Source organism: Sinocyclocheilus anshuiensis, unplaced genomic scaffold (genome assembly GCF_001515605.1).
Source record: "Sinocyclocheilus anshuiensis isolate Anshui unplaced genomic scaffold, SAMN03320099.WGS_v1.1 scaffold1139, whole genome shotgun sequence".
NCBI lineage: Eukaryota > Metazoa > Chordata > Actinopteri > Cypriniformes > Cyprinidae > Sinocyclocheilus > Sinocyclocheilus anshuiensis.
In genome coordinates, this window is record NW_015547684.1 from 9,962 (window position 1) to 27,310 (window position 17,349).

The window sequence follows — 17,349 nt, forward strand, 5'->3', positions numbered from 1 at the left end:
AAACATTTCGACTTTATTCTCGTAATATTTCGACTATATTCTCGTAGTATTTCGACTTTATTCTCGAAATATTACGACTTTATTCTCGTAATCTTAGATTTTTTTTATTTTTTTAACGTGGCACTAAAACGCCGTCGTAAACATTTAATATATGCTATTATGTGTGTGTGTGTGTGTGTGTGTATGTGTGATTTCCAGGCCTACAAATTTATAGAAATTAATAAAATTAATAGAAGTAAAAAAGTAAATACTCACACACGTTCCGTTTCTATTTTTTATCTAAAATATTTTATAACATTTTCCCCTTTAAACACTGACAACTGGAAAGGTAATAGAATTGTATTGATAAAATAATTGCAATCTTTTTAATTGAATTTTTTTTGTTATTTTATTCTGTAAAAATGAGTTTAATGACATAAAAAGTACTAAAGATTATTCCATTTGACCTGAACAAAACACCTTTAAGATACATTTAAAGTAATAACATTGACATTTAAAATAATAAGAATTATTAGTATTTTATTATAAAAAATAATTATATTTTTAATTATATAAAAATATTTATATAATTATAAAAATAATTATTTAAAAACAGGAGTCCATGTTTTTATTTTATTTTGTCACATAACAACAAAATGGTTATTTGCATGCTGATTAATAACAAATTTGCCTATGTTTCTCTTTTTACCTATATATTTTTATACCACCGCAGAAACATTGAAAAAAGACTTTTAATGTAGAAATTAAATTAAATAGTATATTAAAACAACTTAAGAATGAATACGTTTATATATTTTATTTTATGTTTCTATATAATTATTTTTATTTACATTTAATTTTCTATTTACATTTTACAAATACTACTACTACTACTACTAATAATAATAATAATAATAACAGAGAGTGTGAGGCCACTGACCCTTGTACAAAAAAACACATAGATTATGGTTGTAATGTATCTGTACAATCAATCTGGACAGGGAAAAGGTTGGGTCCTATGAGAGTGTGAACATCATCAAGCCGGAAGACGCTGCTGTCCTGTTCAAAGCTGAGGGTCATTATCCCAAGAGACTCAGGGTGGAAGCGTGGACCTCCTACAGAGACTACAGGAACCGCAAATATGGCGTCCTGCTCAAGTATGCACCGTCTATCCATATCTGCTAGAAACACACTTACTGGAACAGTAACACATATTGATTTGTTCCTGCAGAGATGGAGAGGACTGGAAATCCAACAGGATCGTTCTGAACAAGGAGGTGATTTCTCCAAAGGTGCAGGGGAACTTTGTGCCTCTGCTGGATGAGGTCGGTCAGGACTTTGTGGCACGTGTCTATAAGAAGATCGAGAGGACTGGACAGAACGAATGGACCACAGATCTGTCCCATGAGCTCTTCAAGTTTGCACTGGAATGTAAGCTTTCAGACAACTTTCTTATTTTAAATCGTCTGTAATCGTCCTTTGAATATTCAACAAATTGACTAGCGTATATATATATATGTGTGTGTGTGTGTGTATACAAACATGATGTATCTATCAGTTATATAAATATATAATTTATTAATTTTATTTGCAATCTTAATAACATGATACATAGCCTTATAGTTACTCCATTTACATTTGATCCTAAATGACTTACAAATGATAAAACATTGCAAATATATTTTTGTACACTTATTTTACTATTATGTACTTTTATGCATACATTTTTAAGTCTATAAATAACTATCATTTTAATAAATAAATAAATTGATACATTGTAAAATGCATCAAATGATAATATTTTAATTCTTATGTTATTATTACATTTTAATAATAATTATTCAGTATTTAAAAATACATTATATAATATTTGCATTACACATTATATAATATATATATATTTTTTTATTTAATAATTTATATATTTTCATGCATACATTTTGTAAAATATATAAACTATTATCTACTGTTTTTATAATTTGTATTTTAAATGTTTTAATAAATAATATTGACATGATACGTTATATAATAGAAAAATGTATGTATTATGCATACATTCTGTAAAATATTTCAATTACTATCTAAAATTTTTATATTTATTACATTATTATTACATTTTAATAATTATTCAATAATATAAACAAATAAATTATAAAATATTTACATTATATAATAGAATGCATGTATTTTTATGCACACATTTTGTAAAATATTTCAATTAATATCTAATACATTTATTACATTTTAATAATAATTATTCAATAATAGTAAAAATGCATTATATCGTATTGACATTATGCATTACATAATATAATTTATGTATTTTATGCATGGATTTTGTAAAATATATTAATTACTACATTCTATTTTAATAATAATTACAAAATAATATTTACATTATATAATAATATTTACATTAAATCAGCAACAGCTTACTGTGCAAATTTTAATAGCTGTTACTTGTCAGTTCTCCTTCTCCACTATAACAGGGAATTAAAAAAGGCATTTTCCATACCTAATAAACTAATTCATGATCTGAGACAGCAATATTTTTTCAAATATTAAAGAAATATGTTGGCCTTTGAGATTTGCATAAAACTTTACTGGAGATCATCATTCATTAGGGAAATTAAGATATATTTGATGACATGACACTGCTGATGAAGATTGGGGATTTAAAAAAAAAAAAAACAATGTACGTAAATTTCTATACCAGAATTTGCTAAATTTGGTGTGTGTGTTTCTGTCAGCGGTGAGTCATGTGCTGTACGGCAAGCGTTTGGGTCTGCTGTTGGACTACATTGATCCAGACGCCCAGCACTTCATCGACTGCATCACCCTGATGTTTAAGACCACCTCTCCCATGCTGTACCTCCCGCCGGCCCTGCTCCGCCACACCGGGGCCAAAGTCTGGAAGGACCATGTGGAGGCCTGGGACGGCATCTTTAACCAGGGTAACACCACACTGTTAATGAAACGCATGCTGGGGTTTTTGGCGGGAAACACTTCCAGTGATTTCTCATCCCTCAATGTGGTTTTCCAAAGCTGACCGATGTATCCAGAGCATCTACAGACAGCTGAGCAAAAATCCAGACACTGGTGAGAAGTACCCTGGTGTGCTGGCCAGCCTCCTAATGCTGGACAAACTGTCCATCGAGGACATAAAGGCCAGCATCACAGAGCTGATGGCCGGCGGCGTGGACACGGTACGAGAAATAATCAAGGCTAGAGGAACAGTCCATTCGCAAATAATGCCACTATTCACTCACCCGCATGTCATTCCAAACCTGTATGAATTTCATTCTTCAGCTGAACACATAAGAAGATATTTTGAAGAATATTGGTAACCAAATAGTTAGCGGTAGCCATTGACTTACACTTGAGGTCAAAAGTTTACATCCCCCTTTCAGGATCTGCAAAATGTTCATTATTTTACCAAAATAAGAGAGATCATACAAAATATATGTTATTAATTATTTAGTACTAACCTGAATGAGATATTTACTATATTGTATTTTGATTTTGAGATTCACACTGAGGACAACTGAGGGACTCATACACAACTATCACAGAAGGTGGGGGGGGGTGAAAACATTTTGAATTTGAAGATCAGGGTAAATTTAACTTATTTTGTCTTCTGGGAAACATGTAACTATCTTCTGTAGCCTCTGAAGGGCAGTACTAAATGAAAAAAATATGATATTTAGGCAAAATAAGAAAAATGTACACATCTCCATTTTGTTCAAAAGTGGAACAAACCCCCATCATCATCAGTGAGTGTTTGAACCTTCTGTAATAGTTGCACATGAGTCCATCTGTTGTCCTCAGTCTGAAAAGATGCATCTCAAAATCATACAGTCATTGTTGGAAGGGGTTCAAATACACAAAAGAGGGATTTTTCTGAAGAACAGCAGGCAGTTTAACAGTTCAGAACAAACAAGGGACTCATGAACAACTATCACTAAACAAAACACACAGCTGTGGATCATTCAGGTAACAACACAGTATTGAGAATCAAGGGGATGTAAACTTTTGAACGGGGTAATTTTTATAAATTCAACTATTATTTTCTCTTGTGGACTGTTTGTAAACATATTTTATGTGAAATATCTCATTTAGATCAGTACTAAATAAACAACAACATGCATTTTGTATGATCTCTCTTATTTTGGTAAAATAATGAACATTTTGCAGATTCTGAAAGGGGGATGTAAACTTTTGAACTCAAGTGTAAGTCAATGGCTACCGCTAACTATTTGGTTACCAATATTCTTTAAAATATCTTCTGTGTTCAGCTGAAGAAAGAAACACGTGTAGTTTTGGAATGATGACAGAATTTTCATTTTTTTGTGAACTATCCCTTTAATTGAAATATTTTTGTGCGTCAGACGTCTATCTCACTGTTGTGGACGCTCTATGAATTGGCGCGACATCCGGACCTGCAGGAGGAGATCCGGGCCGAAATCTCAGCCGCTCGTATCGCCTCTAAAGGAGACGTGGTGCAGATGCTCAAGATGGTTCCTCTGATTAAAGGAGCCTTGAAGGAAACTCTGAGGTACACGAACACTTTCTGTTCAACTATGGGTACTGATTTTTATTAAAACACATTTGAACTTTTGTCATTTTCTTCAAAGTTAAAGTAAAAACAAAATCAAAACAAAAGCACGCACATCACTGGAAAAACTGAGTGCTCAAAAAATATTTTGAAAACAGAAAAAAACAGGCACACCTAAATATAATAACAGACTATTCACACAGGTGTTATTAAATTTTTGTATTTTGGTAGCTTAAGTGTGCCAACATTTTTCTGTTTTCTTAAGGTAAAATGGTCTTGGAAACATTTTTATTATAAACTCTATACTGTTTAAAAGTCTGGAGTCAGGAAGATTTTTTTCTTTTAAAATAAATGAACACTTCTATTCAGAAAGAATACATTAAATACAAATGTAAATGCATTTCTATTCAAATAAATGCTGTCCTTTGGAATGTTCTATTTATCAAAGAATCCTAACCCCCCCAAATGTGTCACATTTTCCTGCACTGAAAAAAATGTGTGCAGAAATAATTTTCAATCAGAAACTTCTAGTACATTTCACAAATAATTACAGAAAATGGCAAGTAACATGTTGAATTAAACATGAAATGCTGAAGTAGAAAGAGTGAAACATTATTTTCTTGTAAAACGTACTCGAATAATCTTTATTTACTTAATACGAAGACTTTTAAAGTGACAATCATAAATCCTTTGAATATTCAATGTTAAAATTGTCATTTTTTTACACAAGATACAATGTTGTCGATTTCACCACAACTGACAATTTTGTAACTAATTAGACTTTATCAACAGTTAGCTAGTTTAGTTACTAATGATACAAACATTGTCAGACTGGAGAGCATGCTTAAGATTATTTAAAAAGTCTGAAATATTATATAACTGCATGTATTTAGGATATATAAACACTCATTTAAATGACAAACTAGTTCATGTAAACAGATTAAATAAACTAGCATATAAAAAAGTACATTGTAAGAGACAATTTTGTATTAGTTTACAAGGCCAAAAGTACCCATAGTTGAAGAAGCACCCAGAATAAAAGAAAAAATATGACTAGCAGCTGGTATCTAAGATCATTAACTCTCTTTTGAAGGTTACATCCTGTAGCAGTGAGTCTACAAAGATACATCACTGAAGACATCGTCCTTCAAAATTATCACATTCCAGCTGGGGTGAGTGTGAATTTGAGGATACTATACTGAGAAAATACCACTATCAATGTACCTGTTTTCATGGGTTGATCTGTCTGTGTGGATCAGACCTTAGTTCAGCTGGGTCTCTACGCTATGGGTCGTGATCACCGGATCTTCCCGCACCCGGAGCAGTACCGTCCCTCTCGCTGGGTCCGATCCCAGAGCCACTACTTCAGGAACCTGAGCTTCGGCTTCGGCCCACGCCAGTGTCTGGGCCGCAGGATCGCCGAGACCGAGATGCAGCTCTTCCTTATTCATGTATGTGGGTGTCTAAAGGGAGGGACATCACATCCTCTATACTGGCAAAGTAACGTTGCATGGAATATCTTTATATTGTCATTTTGTCATCTTTATAGATGCTGGAGAACTTCAGGTTTGAGAAGCAGAGGCAGGTGGAGGTCAGGAGCACGTTTGAGCTCATCCTGCTGCCCGAGAAGCCCATCATGCTCACCATCAAACCGCTGAACACCAGCAGATAGCAGAGCTGCAAACAGGAAATGAATAATAAAATAAATGAATGAATAAAAAATTAAACTCTGACATGAAATGCCTGTCAAACTTTTGGACTCAATTGATGTTTCTCGTGATCTTAAAGGGACAGTTCACACAAAAATGAAAATTCTGTCATCGTTTACATGCCCTCATGTAGTTCAAACCTGTATGGGTTTTTTCTTCTTTGAAACATAGAAGATATTTTAAAGAATGTTGGGAACACAGTATCTGCTTTTCCACAGAAGAATAGCACATTTTGGACGGACATGAAGGTGAGGGAATTATGAAAAAGTTAAAATATTTTGTGACTAAAATCTTTTCATTTTAATTTTTACACAAATTTTTCTTGGCTAGTCTACTCATTTGTTTCAAAGATTTGATGACTTTTCTATTATTCCAAAATTGACTGGTACTAAAAGTCAAAATAAAAACAAATTAATTCATCTAAATATTCTACATTAAGGGTGGGAAAGTTTTTGATTAAAAATCGATTCATGATTTTTCCGATTTTTAATCACGATTCACAATTTTTCATCAAATTTTTTTGTGCACACTGGACATCAAACGCACCAGTATTTTGATACAAAAACACACCAGTCTATAGTATGGGCAGTCCTGACTCAAGTAATCAGTGTTTCCTATTAACTATTAACTTCCTAATAAATCAAAAAATATTTTACACTTCCCATTAGGTGTGTGCCTGAATCCGAATACCGTGTTCGGAAAGGAAATGACGTGTAGTATGGAACCCCCAAAGGAAATAAATATGAGATTGGAGGAAAAAATATATATTTCAGTGCTTTCTCTCGCAATTACACTACCAGTCAAAAGTTTTTTAACAGTACAATTTTTTAAAAGAATTCTCTCCTGCTCACCAAGCCTGCATTTCTTTGATCCAAAGTACAGCAAAAACAGTAAAATTCTGAAATATTTGTACTATTTAAAATAACTGTTTTCTATTTAATACCAATATTTCACAATATTACTGCTTTTACTGTATTTTGGATCAAATAAATGCAGGCTTGGTAAGCAGAAGGGAATTATTTAAAAAAAAAAACATGACAAACCTTACTGTTCAAAAACTTTTGACTGGTAGTGTATATCGTTGGGTAATTATACTGTATATAAATTGTGGGCATCAGGGAGTCATGCAGGCCATTGAAATCACATTTGAATGCATGCTCGCTTTTTACTTTCACTTTCGAGATTTCGCGATCACACGTACTGTGCATAATACAGAGCAGCAGTATTTACCACACATTTTACAAGATTACGCTCAGGATCTGCAAATCATCAGTCATCTCAGTTATTTATGTAGGCCTGCTCTAATGTAAAAGGCAACCGTTAGCAAGCAGCTAACCATGTCCCTTTAGTGCCTCTGTAGAACGCGTTGTACGTTTCTGTGCTTTTCCGAATACACCGCTCTCGCAGTGGGGTTCCGCCTTTTTTGTTTCCGACAACATCATGTTATTATTATTATATTAACTAGAAAATCGTTTTTTGAAATTTGAGAATCTATGCAAATTGTTAGAAGACTGAATCACGATTCAAATTTTTCATTTTTTTTTTTTATTTATTTGTACAGGGACAAAGCACAACAACAGTGTTGTGCCAGCGTTAGCTATAAAGCTAATTTGCATCTGCAGTCCCTGGGCAGGATGTTGTTAAAAATTACAATATTAAGTCACAAACAATACAATACATACAACACATACAATATCACATCATACTACATTAAATTACAAAGCCAAGTCAATGATCACATATTTGATTTTCCTTAAGTCATACTTTAAGCGTAGTTTTAAAAATACTAAATGTTGTACACTCTCCAATATAAACAGGTATTAAATTCCATCTTTCTGCTGCTCTAACTGAAAAAGCTGATTGTCCAAAAACTAATTTTTTGTTAAATTTAGTTGAACAGTCTAACTGATGACCTAGTCTGCCTGATATTGTCCTTACAGAAAGTCACACATTGTTTAAGAGGTGGTGGTGCAAGATCATGAAATAGTTTGTACATCAAACACACATCAGCAAATAATAAAAAATTGTCAAACATCAATAATTTATAATTTTTTGTAATATTGCAGTGATGATAACTCCTTGGCTTTTTAGCTAAGATTTTCACAGCTTGTTTATAAATAGTATATAATGGTTTTAACATAGTTATGCTTGTATGAGACCAACTTGTAGCACAGTAAGATAAATGAGGGAGGATCACTGTATGCATAAAGAGTTTAGCAGCAGCCACAGGTAATTGGTGCCTAATATTCCTGAAGATCATCAAGCTTGCTCTAGTACTTTTAGAGACCTTTTTAATATGTTTTTTAAAATTTAAGTTAGAATCCATAATCATACCTAAATATTTAAAATGCTCAACAATATTTATTACCTCTCCTTTAACTAAAAAATCTGAACAACGCTCATCAACTTTCTTGATTGAAAAAAACATCCCTACAGTTTTACTCACATTAAGAGTAAGGCAAGAATGACATAGCCAATCTGAGACTTTGTTCAATGCAGCAGTAAGTTTGATAGCAGCTTGTTCTTTTGTCTTAGCATAAGTATAAACAACTGTATCATCTGCATACATCTGAACCTGGACCTCTGGACAAACTGTAGGCAGATCATTAATATATAAGCTGAACAAAATTGGTCCAAGAATCGACCCCTGTGGGACTCCAATATTACAGTCAAGAAATGGTGAGCATGCATCATTCATTTGTGTACATTGTTTTCTTAAATTTAAGTATGACTCCATCCATGTTAATGTATTAATAGAAAAATTAAACATTGATAATTTAGATAAAAGAACATTATGATTAACGGTATCAAAAGCCTTTTTAAAATCAAGGAAGACAGCACCAACAACACCTCCCCTATCAAGACTGGATTTAATTTGTTCAACAAAATAACAGTTTGCTGTCTCCGTAGAGTGATGTACCCTAAATCCAAACTGCATACGATGTAATGGAAAATGACCAAGATTTAAATGCTCTACTAACTGATTACAAACGACCTTTTCAATTACTTTAGAAACAACTGGTAGAATACTGATAGGTCTATAGTTAATTACATTAGCAGGATCACCAGTCTTAAATATAGGTGCTATTACTGCTGACTTCCAGGCACTTGGAAAATGACATTGTTTTATTGACAAATTAACCAGATGAGTTATAGGTGCACTAAGAACATTTGCATACTTTTTAACAAATACAGAGTCACAATCAAAAACATCTTTGGCCCTAGAACTCTTAAGCTGGCTTAACATTTTTATTATATAGGACTCAGATACTTCAGAAATATAAAAAACAGTAAGATCATGATTTGGTCATATAATATCCTTACTTCTCACACCAAATCCCTGTTAAATCTTGAACTGAGTCTATAAAAAAAAATTATTAAATACACTAAAAATTTGATGCTTATCTTGAATTAAACTTCCATGAACCTGTAATTCAATACCTTTATCGTTTTTATTATTTTTCTTTCGTACTCTATTGATGTTCTCCCATACTTCTCTACTATTCCCCTTTGCATCATTTATAAATCAATAAAAAATGTTGCTTTCGATTTTCTCAATTCCTTTACAACGTTATTACGTAAGTGCTGAAATGTCCTTCTATCATGAGCTAACTCTGATTTAAGCGCTATTTTTAAAGCATGGTCCCTCTGTTTCATTAACTTCCATAATTGTTCATTTAGCCAAGGCAAATTCTGCTTCTTTCTAGAAAAAGTGACATTTTTACTAAATTCACCCTTAATCTTATTAATTGTTACCATTAAACATTCAGAGGCAGCTTCTAAATTATCTGTAGACAGAATCTCATTCCAATCTAGTTTTTTAAATTCCTCTTCAGATTTGTTTTTAAGTCTTTTTGGTATAATATTTAGAACATTTTCTTTTTCTTGTTGATATAAAAACCTGTGTTTTGTTCATTTTCTTACCACTAACATAAGATTATGATCTGATAGCCCTGTTAATAAATTTATTGACTTTATTCAATATAGTTATTCTTTCTGGTTTGTTGCTAAATATTAAATCAATTTGAGTTTCAGATGATGAGGTGATTCTAGTAGGGCCCTGGATTAACTGTATGAGGTCAAAATGACTTACTATCTCCTGAAGCTTTTTCCTATTTGACTTCTCATTCCAATTTATATTACAGTCTCCAACCAAAATTAACTCTTTATTTCGATCAAACCCCTTCAAAAGATTTCTCAGATGATCATAGAAAATACATACATGGAGATAAAACAATTGTTACAGCAATATATTCTATATCCACTAAAGTATTGAATTCAGTTTCCTTACATTTAATGCAGTCCTTCACGTACATAAGCAGTCCACCACCTTTTCCAAATTTTCGATCCTTTCTGAAGACTTTATATCCCGGGACCAGATATGCAGTGTTTGGTGATGATTCTGTCAGCCACGTTTCTGACAAGCAAAGCAAATCAAAGTTCGAATTTGTAAGTAGCTGTTCCAGTTATTCAGTTTTTGAGGCAACGCTTCTGATGTTTAAATGTCCAATACGTAATCCTTTGGGCTTTGAACGCGAATCCCATAAAAGTTTCTCATGATTTGCTGTTTTAAACAGATTAAAATCCTTTGTCTCGTTGTGTGCACGCAGTTTGCAAGTACCTTGTAGTCTGTTAACTCCAAAAAGCCGTGCATCGTCTTTATTAAAATCAAGTCCTGGATTTTGATGAACGTCGCTCTCCAAAAGAAGAGTGATGGCTAAATAACTGATCGTTCTCCGGAACAATTGAGATGGTTTTCTTCTCTCGATAAATCGCAAGTGCTCTTTTGGAAGAGTCACTTTTCCGTCGTTTAATATCACAGAGAAAGAAGTGAATTGGCTGCATAAATCAAAGGTAATGTAAATCGATTTTTCAAATGTAAATCGATTTTTTACCCCACCCCTAATATATATATAATATAAAAATGACTTACAAAAATATTCTGCAGTGTTTTGAATTAATAAAATAAAAATGACATTACTATAAATGTAATTTACCAACACTGATGGGATGTGGTCACTTAAGAGGTTCCAGTTGCCTGTGTCGAGTACGTCCCAATACAGAATCAGTCAGACTTTTCTGTTAGGAAATAAAAAGGATGACTTCTTGAATAGATGAATAGACATTAGCATAGTATATTTCAATCGTGACAACTCTTGGAACAGCTGTAGCATGTTAATGGACGTGATAATGTTAATTTATTTATCCTTGGCTGACTAGATCTGCTACACATGCAAGTATAGACTTGTTACAGCTGGTAGATACATAGACATGTTGCTGTGAGCAAGTTAGATTTACTGCTGTGAATAGACATACATAAATCCAGTAGCAGATCTAGACAGGTGGTGCTGGGGAGGTGGAGGGTTTCAGAGGAACACTGCTAGTGTTACAGGACGAGCTTACAATGAACAACATGAAAATTAAATGTTAAGAAAGGACGATCATTGGATGCAGAAGCAGACAATCAGGCCAATTAACTTGTGCCATGTATATTCCTTGGTCAAACAATCAATAATAATAATAATAATAATTAAACTTTCAAATGCACACAGCAATCATACTCACCACAGGAAGATCATGAAGAACCATGGTTGATGTTCGAGCGAACCCATGTTCATATTCACTGAGTCTGGTCAACATCTCTTGTTTCTCTTTCCCCCACTGTCTGGAGTTTTCTTTCAGCTGCATCAGATGTACACAAAAACATGATTTATTATAATTTATTGTGTTGACTGGAGGGTCTTATACAGACATTCTGTGGAGCTACACTGGAACACAATGATAACTTTACTTGAATTTGTTTTAAAAGGGAGCTAGTGTAATTTTTTACCTCTTTTTAAAAAAATGAAGTGATGTATGGGAATTATTGGGAAAAGAAAGTACAAATGGGAAAAATCACTGGTCAGACTTGAACGTTGATCACCAACATGAGCACCACAGCTCAACGTGTCAAGAGTGCTTCCATCAACCACTGCACCACAGCCCTGACCCATAATGAAGTGAAATGTCTTCTGACAGCATTAAAGTTCAAACCTGTTGTTCCAGTGTCTGGATTCGACCCTCGGCTCTCGCCAGCTGTGTCAATAACTCCAGCTTCTCACTGTCTGAGAAAGGCTGATGGGTCTGACATCAGAAGCAGTAATAAAATAAAGAGTGTTGTTCATGCAGCATATTTGAGGTGTAACTAGTGGTGGTCTCAGGTTTACCTGCACAGGCTGCTGAATGATAACAGGTGGTGGGAGATTACGCAGTCTTTGCAGCTCTTCTCTGAGTCGAGAGTTTTCTGCCACCAGCACAGACTCGATCTCTCTCCTCTTGAGCTCCTCTGCATCTACATACATACATGGCACGTTTACATATCAGTCATTTGTTGTGCTTTTGACAATTTGTATTAATAAATAGAGTAGAAAGAGGACAAAAAATTACGGAAAGAGAGAGTAGAAATGTAATTAGGGCATGTTGCAGGCCAGAATCAAACCCAAATTTCCAGGATGAGCACCACAACCACTAAGTCATGACTCTGACTAATTAATTAAAGCTGAAATTGAGTTCATATGGTTTCACCAAAAGTAGGTGTGAAGACACTCACCTTTATGTTTCACGGCTAATTTTTTCTTTTCTGAATTCTCTTTATTTCTTTCCTTCAGTTTTGCATCCAATATTTTCTCCATCTTCTCAATGACCTGCTCAGTAAATTAAAACAAATACAACACATTATATATAAGATACTTGCTAGATATGTAAAGGAATAGTTCAAACAACCATTCCTTTAAGTAATCAAGCACATGCAAGATTTTTTTCATGAACATAAGTGAGCAAAGCAGAAGTAAATGTAGTTAGTGAAAAATAATTAATTTTATTAAATGTATTTTTTTTTTTTGTTTTTTTGTTTTTTACTGAAAGCTGTCATATAGCTTCAGAGGACATGGATCAAACCACTTGAGTTGCATGGATTAATTTCATGCTACCTGTTTGGTTTTTAAGAGTTAGAATATTTTGGACCCCATTGACTTTCATTATATGAAGAAAAGCAGCTGAGACATTCTTCAAAATATCTTCTTTATATTTCATAAAGCATACATCTATTTTTTAGAACATCATAAAGGTTTTGGAATGCAGTGTTCTAAACTAAAACTATTAAAATAAATATAATAAATAAATAGAAATAAAATAAAATAGAAATATTGGATGAAAAAATTTATATATTGCAAAATATATATGAAATGTTTCCTTGGCAACTAACTAAAGTTCTAACTAAGTTCTAAAATTACTAAAACTGAAATACAGAAACATTAAAAACTGAAAAGCACATAACAAAATGACCAAAACTAAAATTAAAACTGAATATATAAAGTTGAATTCAAAAATTACTAAATATAAATAATCCAAAAATAATGGAATTACATTGGAATGACAGAATATTATATTTTGGGGTGAATTATTCTTTTTTCCCAAACTCATGAAATTGGTTCCTCTAATCGGGACGCTCAAACAAAGAGAAGTGTATTCATGGCTTGATTGTTTAGTAGTCCAAATAAAAATAAACAACAACAACATGTTGTACAGTACAGCTAAATACCTTTTCCTGTTGGCGAACTGTATCCTCCAGTGCAGATATTTTACCACTCCGGACCTGATATTTCTTTAGCACAGCCTGCTGCTGTTGATGTGCTCTTTGCAGCTGGACAAACTCTTTCTCAATATCGTTCTTCTGCAATAATTCAAGTAAAGAGCTAAAACTCTGCACACAGGCCTAACGAGTTCATGCAGTGGGTGCAACTCAACTCAATGCAACTCAATTGCCAGGCGTCTATTGAGACTCATGATTGCCTTGTGTATTTTTCAGCTTTGTATCAAATGCAACAAGCAATATGCCATGCGGTCTGGAGACAAATTCAATGATCTGATCCAATCAATGATCTTGGGAGGAAACCATTAATGCATTTGATACAGCATTTCCTTACTGCCAGCAAACATCACAAATGCATGCCAGTCAATGGACCCCTTGAGCTTCAAAAAGGAAACACATGGTCTCTGAGCACTGCTGCTGCTGTTATTAAAAACTTTTAATGATCTGAGGGAAAAGCGGCCTGGATTGACCCACCCTGATGAGCTCGTTTTGAAGCTGTTGGATTCTGTCCTTCTGGGCGGCTGCTTTGCTGCTTTCACTGGACAGCTTGAACTTCAGAGAAGCTGTAAAAAAGTGCCATAGAAAATTAATGAGTGCTTTGAACCAGCAAACAATAAAAACACATTTATTATAAAATAAAAAATATATATTTACGATATATATATAGTTTTTATTGTTTGCTGGTTCAGAATCAGAATCAAGGACCGGAACTATCTGTTTTATAAGTTAATATAAAAGATGAGGGACAAATTCTGAGCTCAGCTTACAGTCAAAATCTGTTTTAAAAGCTTTCTGAAGACTGCAAAAACACCAACCAATAGTGTGACCGTGACACTGTGCAGCTATTTTTGGAGAAAACATTCCCGACATTATCTAAACCCCTGAAAGCCAAGCAGTGCATTCGCCATAGAGAGAAAATGAAGGCCTGCATTTGCTTTGAAGGCCTCAAAGGTCTTTGACGTGTCCTTTAAGCGGAGCCTTATGTTTGTGTGTGTGAGTGTGTGAGGGACGCAAACTGTCCTTCAGCAGATAAGGCAGTAAGTGCTTATCAGATTCCCTTAGCTAAATGAGAAGTCTTATCAATTCTCAGCACGGCTCAGTGAGGACATCACGCTCACAACTAGTAACATCTGGAATGTGATACTTCCCAAAGTGAGCAAAACTTTTGTCTGATGGCCTTTAATTCTTTCTGCATGTACAAATGTACATCCATAATATCAGTATGAGAAACAGTGGTGTTCCAAGCGAGCTAACTACTGCTTATATGTACTTTTACGTAGCAATGTTTGGCACGTATTTTTTTAGCTTGTAATACCGACATGAATAATACACAAAATCATGTGTTAAAAATTCAGAGCACCTTAGTGAACACATCAGTGGTGTCTGCTAAGCTATTTCTATTTCTAATACTATTAAGAACTAATCAGAGCGTAACTTGTGCTAAGGAAACTAATGATACTTCAAATCATGTGCTAAAACCCGCTCAGAACACCTTAGCTGAATTTGCTAAGTTAACTTTTGCTAAAGCCTAAGCTGGTTGGCTGGTTTTAGCTGGTTTAAGATGGAAGTAGCTGGTTTTAGCTGGTCTCCTGGCCAGGCTGGTTTTAGCTAGTTGTTCCAGCTGGTCTCCCAGCCTGACCAGCTAAGGAAGTGGCCAAAACCCCTCTAAAACCAGCCTGCTGACCAGCCTAGACCAGGCTGGATGACCAGCTAAAACCAGCCAACCATCATAGGCTGTTTTTTTTCAGCAGGTAATACTTTTGCTAATACTTACCATTAAGTATTAATCTTTAGAGTGTAGTTTGTTAGCTTGTCCTATAGACATGAATGATACCAAAAATATCTTAGCAGAGTTTGCTAAGCTAACTATTGCTAATATTTACAGTTAAGTATTAACCTTCAGTTTGTAATTTCTACATTCATGCTGCAGACATAAAAAACCTCACACACTAAAAATCATTAACACCTTAGCTAAGATTGCCAAGTAAGCTACTATTGATAATATTTAACATTATCATTAATCTTCCGAGCGTAATTTGTTTGTTTGTGCTACGCACCTCAAATCATGCGCTAAAAACCACTAACCCTAACTTTTGCTAAGCAATGACTATTGCTAATACTTACCATCAGGCCTTAGTACTGATCTTCAGAGCATCATTTGTTAGTTGTGTTACAGACATGAATGATACCTCAAATTATTCGCTAAAAAACAAAGCACCTTAGCAGTGTTTCCTAAACAAGCTAACTATTGCTAATACTTACCGTTGAGTACTCAGGGTGTTATTTGTTAGTCTGTGATACATGAATAATACTGCAAACCTTAGCAGTGTTTGCTAAGCCAATTATTATTAATACTTATTTTTTAAATATTAATATTCAGAGTAGGTTTATTAGTTTGTGCTAGGAACTTGCTAGCATTGTGGCGGAAAGTTTGAAAATTTAAAAATCTAATAAATTATGTCAGAATGATAATATTACGATAGAAATCTGGGATGATTATGTAAAGAAAAAAATGCCAGCGAGTTAATATTGGTGGTGGTAAAGGTTTACTAAACGGGCTGAAGAAATGGCAGCATTACCTGTAATCCACTAAGGTTAACTGCTGTGGTGTATACGGATTAGAACAATGCCTTGACTAATCTTTATATGCTTAAATGAGATTATAGTGGGAGGAATTATACCGATCCGGTCAGCAATCTCGCTCTTGGTCATGACGTCAGTGTCGGTGTCGTCCAGCAGGGTGAGGTCCTGATGCAGAGACAGATGCCGCCGCAGCTGACTGTTCTCCGACTCCAGCGCGCTCACCTGAGAGCGCAGGGCCAGGATGTCATCCGCCATCTTATGCATCGCCGCACGGTAGTCCAGCTCCTGCAGGAGAAATAAAAATGGATTTGTACATACAATATGACCTGCAAATATAGATTTCAATTACTTTCCATTTAGGAGATTCCTATAAGTAGGCTATATACAAACCAAGCCCTAGAAAATATGATGGTATCAGATGGAGGTAGCATGGTACTTTGGTATATACCACAGTTTTTTGTTGTTTTTTTTCAGTTTTGTACTCCAAGATGGATAAAAGAATACCATTGTACTATCTTGTAATTTGGTGTTTATCCTAACATTGATTTTTATAAAGATTAGAACAATAGATTTTGTAATCATCATCAATTATTAATTCATACTGACAATGTTTGAAAGCATTTATACTCAAGATTCATTAATGAAGGGCCACAAGTGGTGCTAAGGGTCTGCAAAAAAAATAAAAATTATATATATATGTAGATAACTTGACTACTTAAATTTGTAAGGGAATTAATTATTATTCGGTGAGGGAATTTCCCTTGCGGTAATTTTGAGTGGCTCAATAGCACGCGGTATGCGGTATTATCGCCATATATATATATATATACACACACATATATATATATACTGTATATACACACACACACATATATATATATATATATATATAT

The 17,349-nt window shown here is 34.0% G+C and overlaps 2 protein-coding genes across 2 annotated transcripts in view; one reads left to right on the forward strand and one right to left on the reverse strand.

Annotated features, from left to right (window-relative positions):
- LOC107703186 (cholesterol side-chain cleavage enzyme, mitochondrial) overlaps positions 1-6,262 on the forward strand; it is a 10,705-nt gene extending 4,443 nt beyond the window's left edge. The window contains exons 2-9 of the mRNA XM_016505746.1: positions 981-1,136; positions 1,211-1,410; positions 2,730-2,933; positions 3,025-3,185; positions 4,368-4,534; positions 5,628-5,706; positions 5,794-5,985; positions 6,084-6,262. Of these exons, the coding sequence (XP_016361232.1) occupies positions 981-1,136; positions 1,211-1,410; positions 2,730-2,933; positions 3,025-3,185; positions 4,368-4,534; positions 5,628-5,706; positions 5,794-5,985; positions 6,084-6,206 (1,282 nt within the window). The 3' untranslated portion in view covers positions 6,207-6,262. The remainder of the gene's footprint in view (positions 1-980; positions 1,137-1,210; positions 1,411-2,729; positions 2,934-3,024; positions 3,186-4,367; positions 4,535-5,627; positions 5,707-5,793; positions 5,986-6,083) is intronic.
- A 4,997-nt stretch (positions 6,263-11,259) lies between these two features.
- The window catches only part of ccdc33 (coiled-coil domain containing 33), a 10,876-nt gene continuing 4,786 nt past the window's right edge, over positions 11,260-17,349 (reverse strand). Inside the window, exons 4-11 of the mRNA XM_016505747.1 lie at positions 16,555-16,741; positions 14,348-14,436; positions 13,823-13,954; positions 12,833-12,926; positions 12,450-12,574; positions 12,277-12,366; positions 11,809-11,925; positions 11,260-11,322 (exon numbers count right to left, since the gene is read on the reverse strand). Of these exons, the coding sequence (XP_016361233.1) occupies positions 11,260-11,322; positions 11,809-11,925; positions 12,277-12,366; positions 12,450-12,574; positions 12,833-12,926; positions 13,823-13,954; positions 14,348-14,436; positions 16,555-16,741 (897 nt within the window). The remainder of the gene's footprint in view (positions 11,323-11,808; positions 11,926-12,276; positions 12,367-12,449; positions 12,575-12,832; positions 12,927-13,822; positions 13,955-14,347; positions 14,437-16,554; positions 16,742-17,349) is intronic.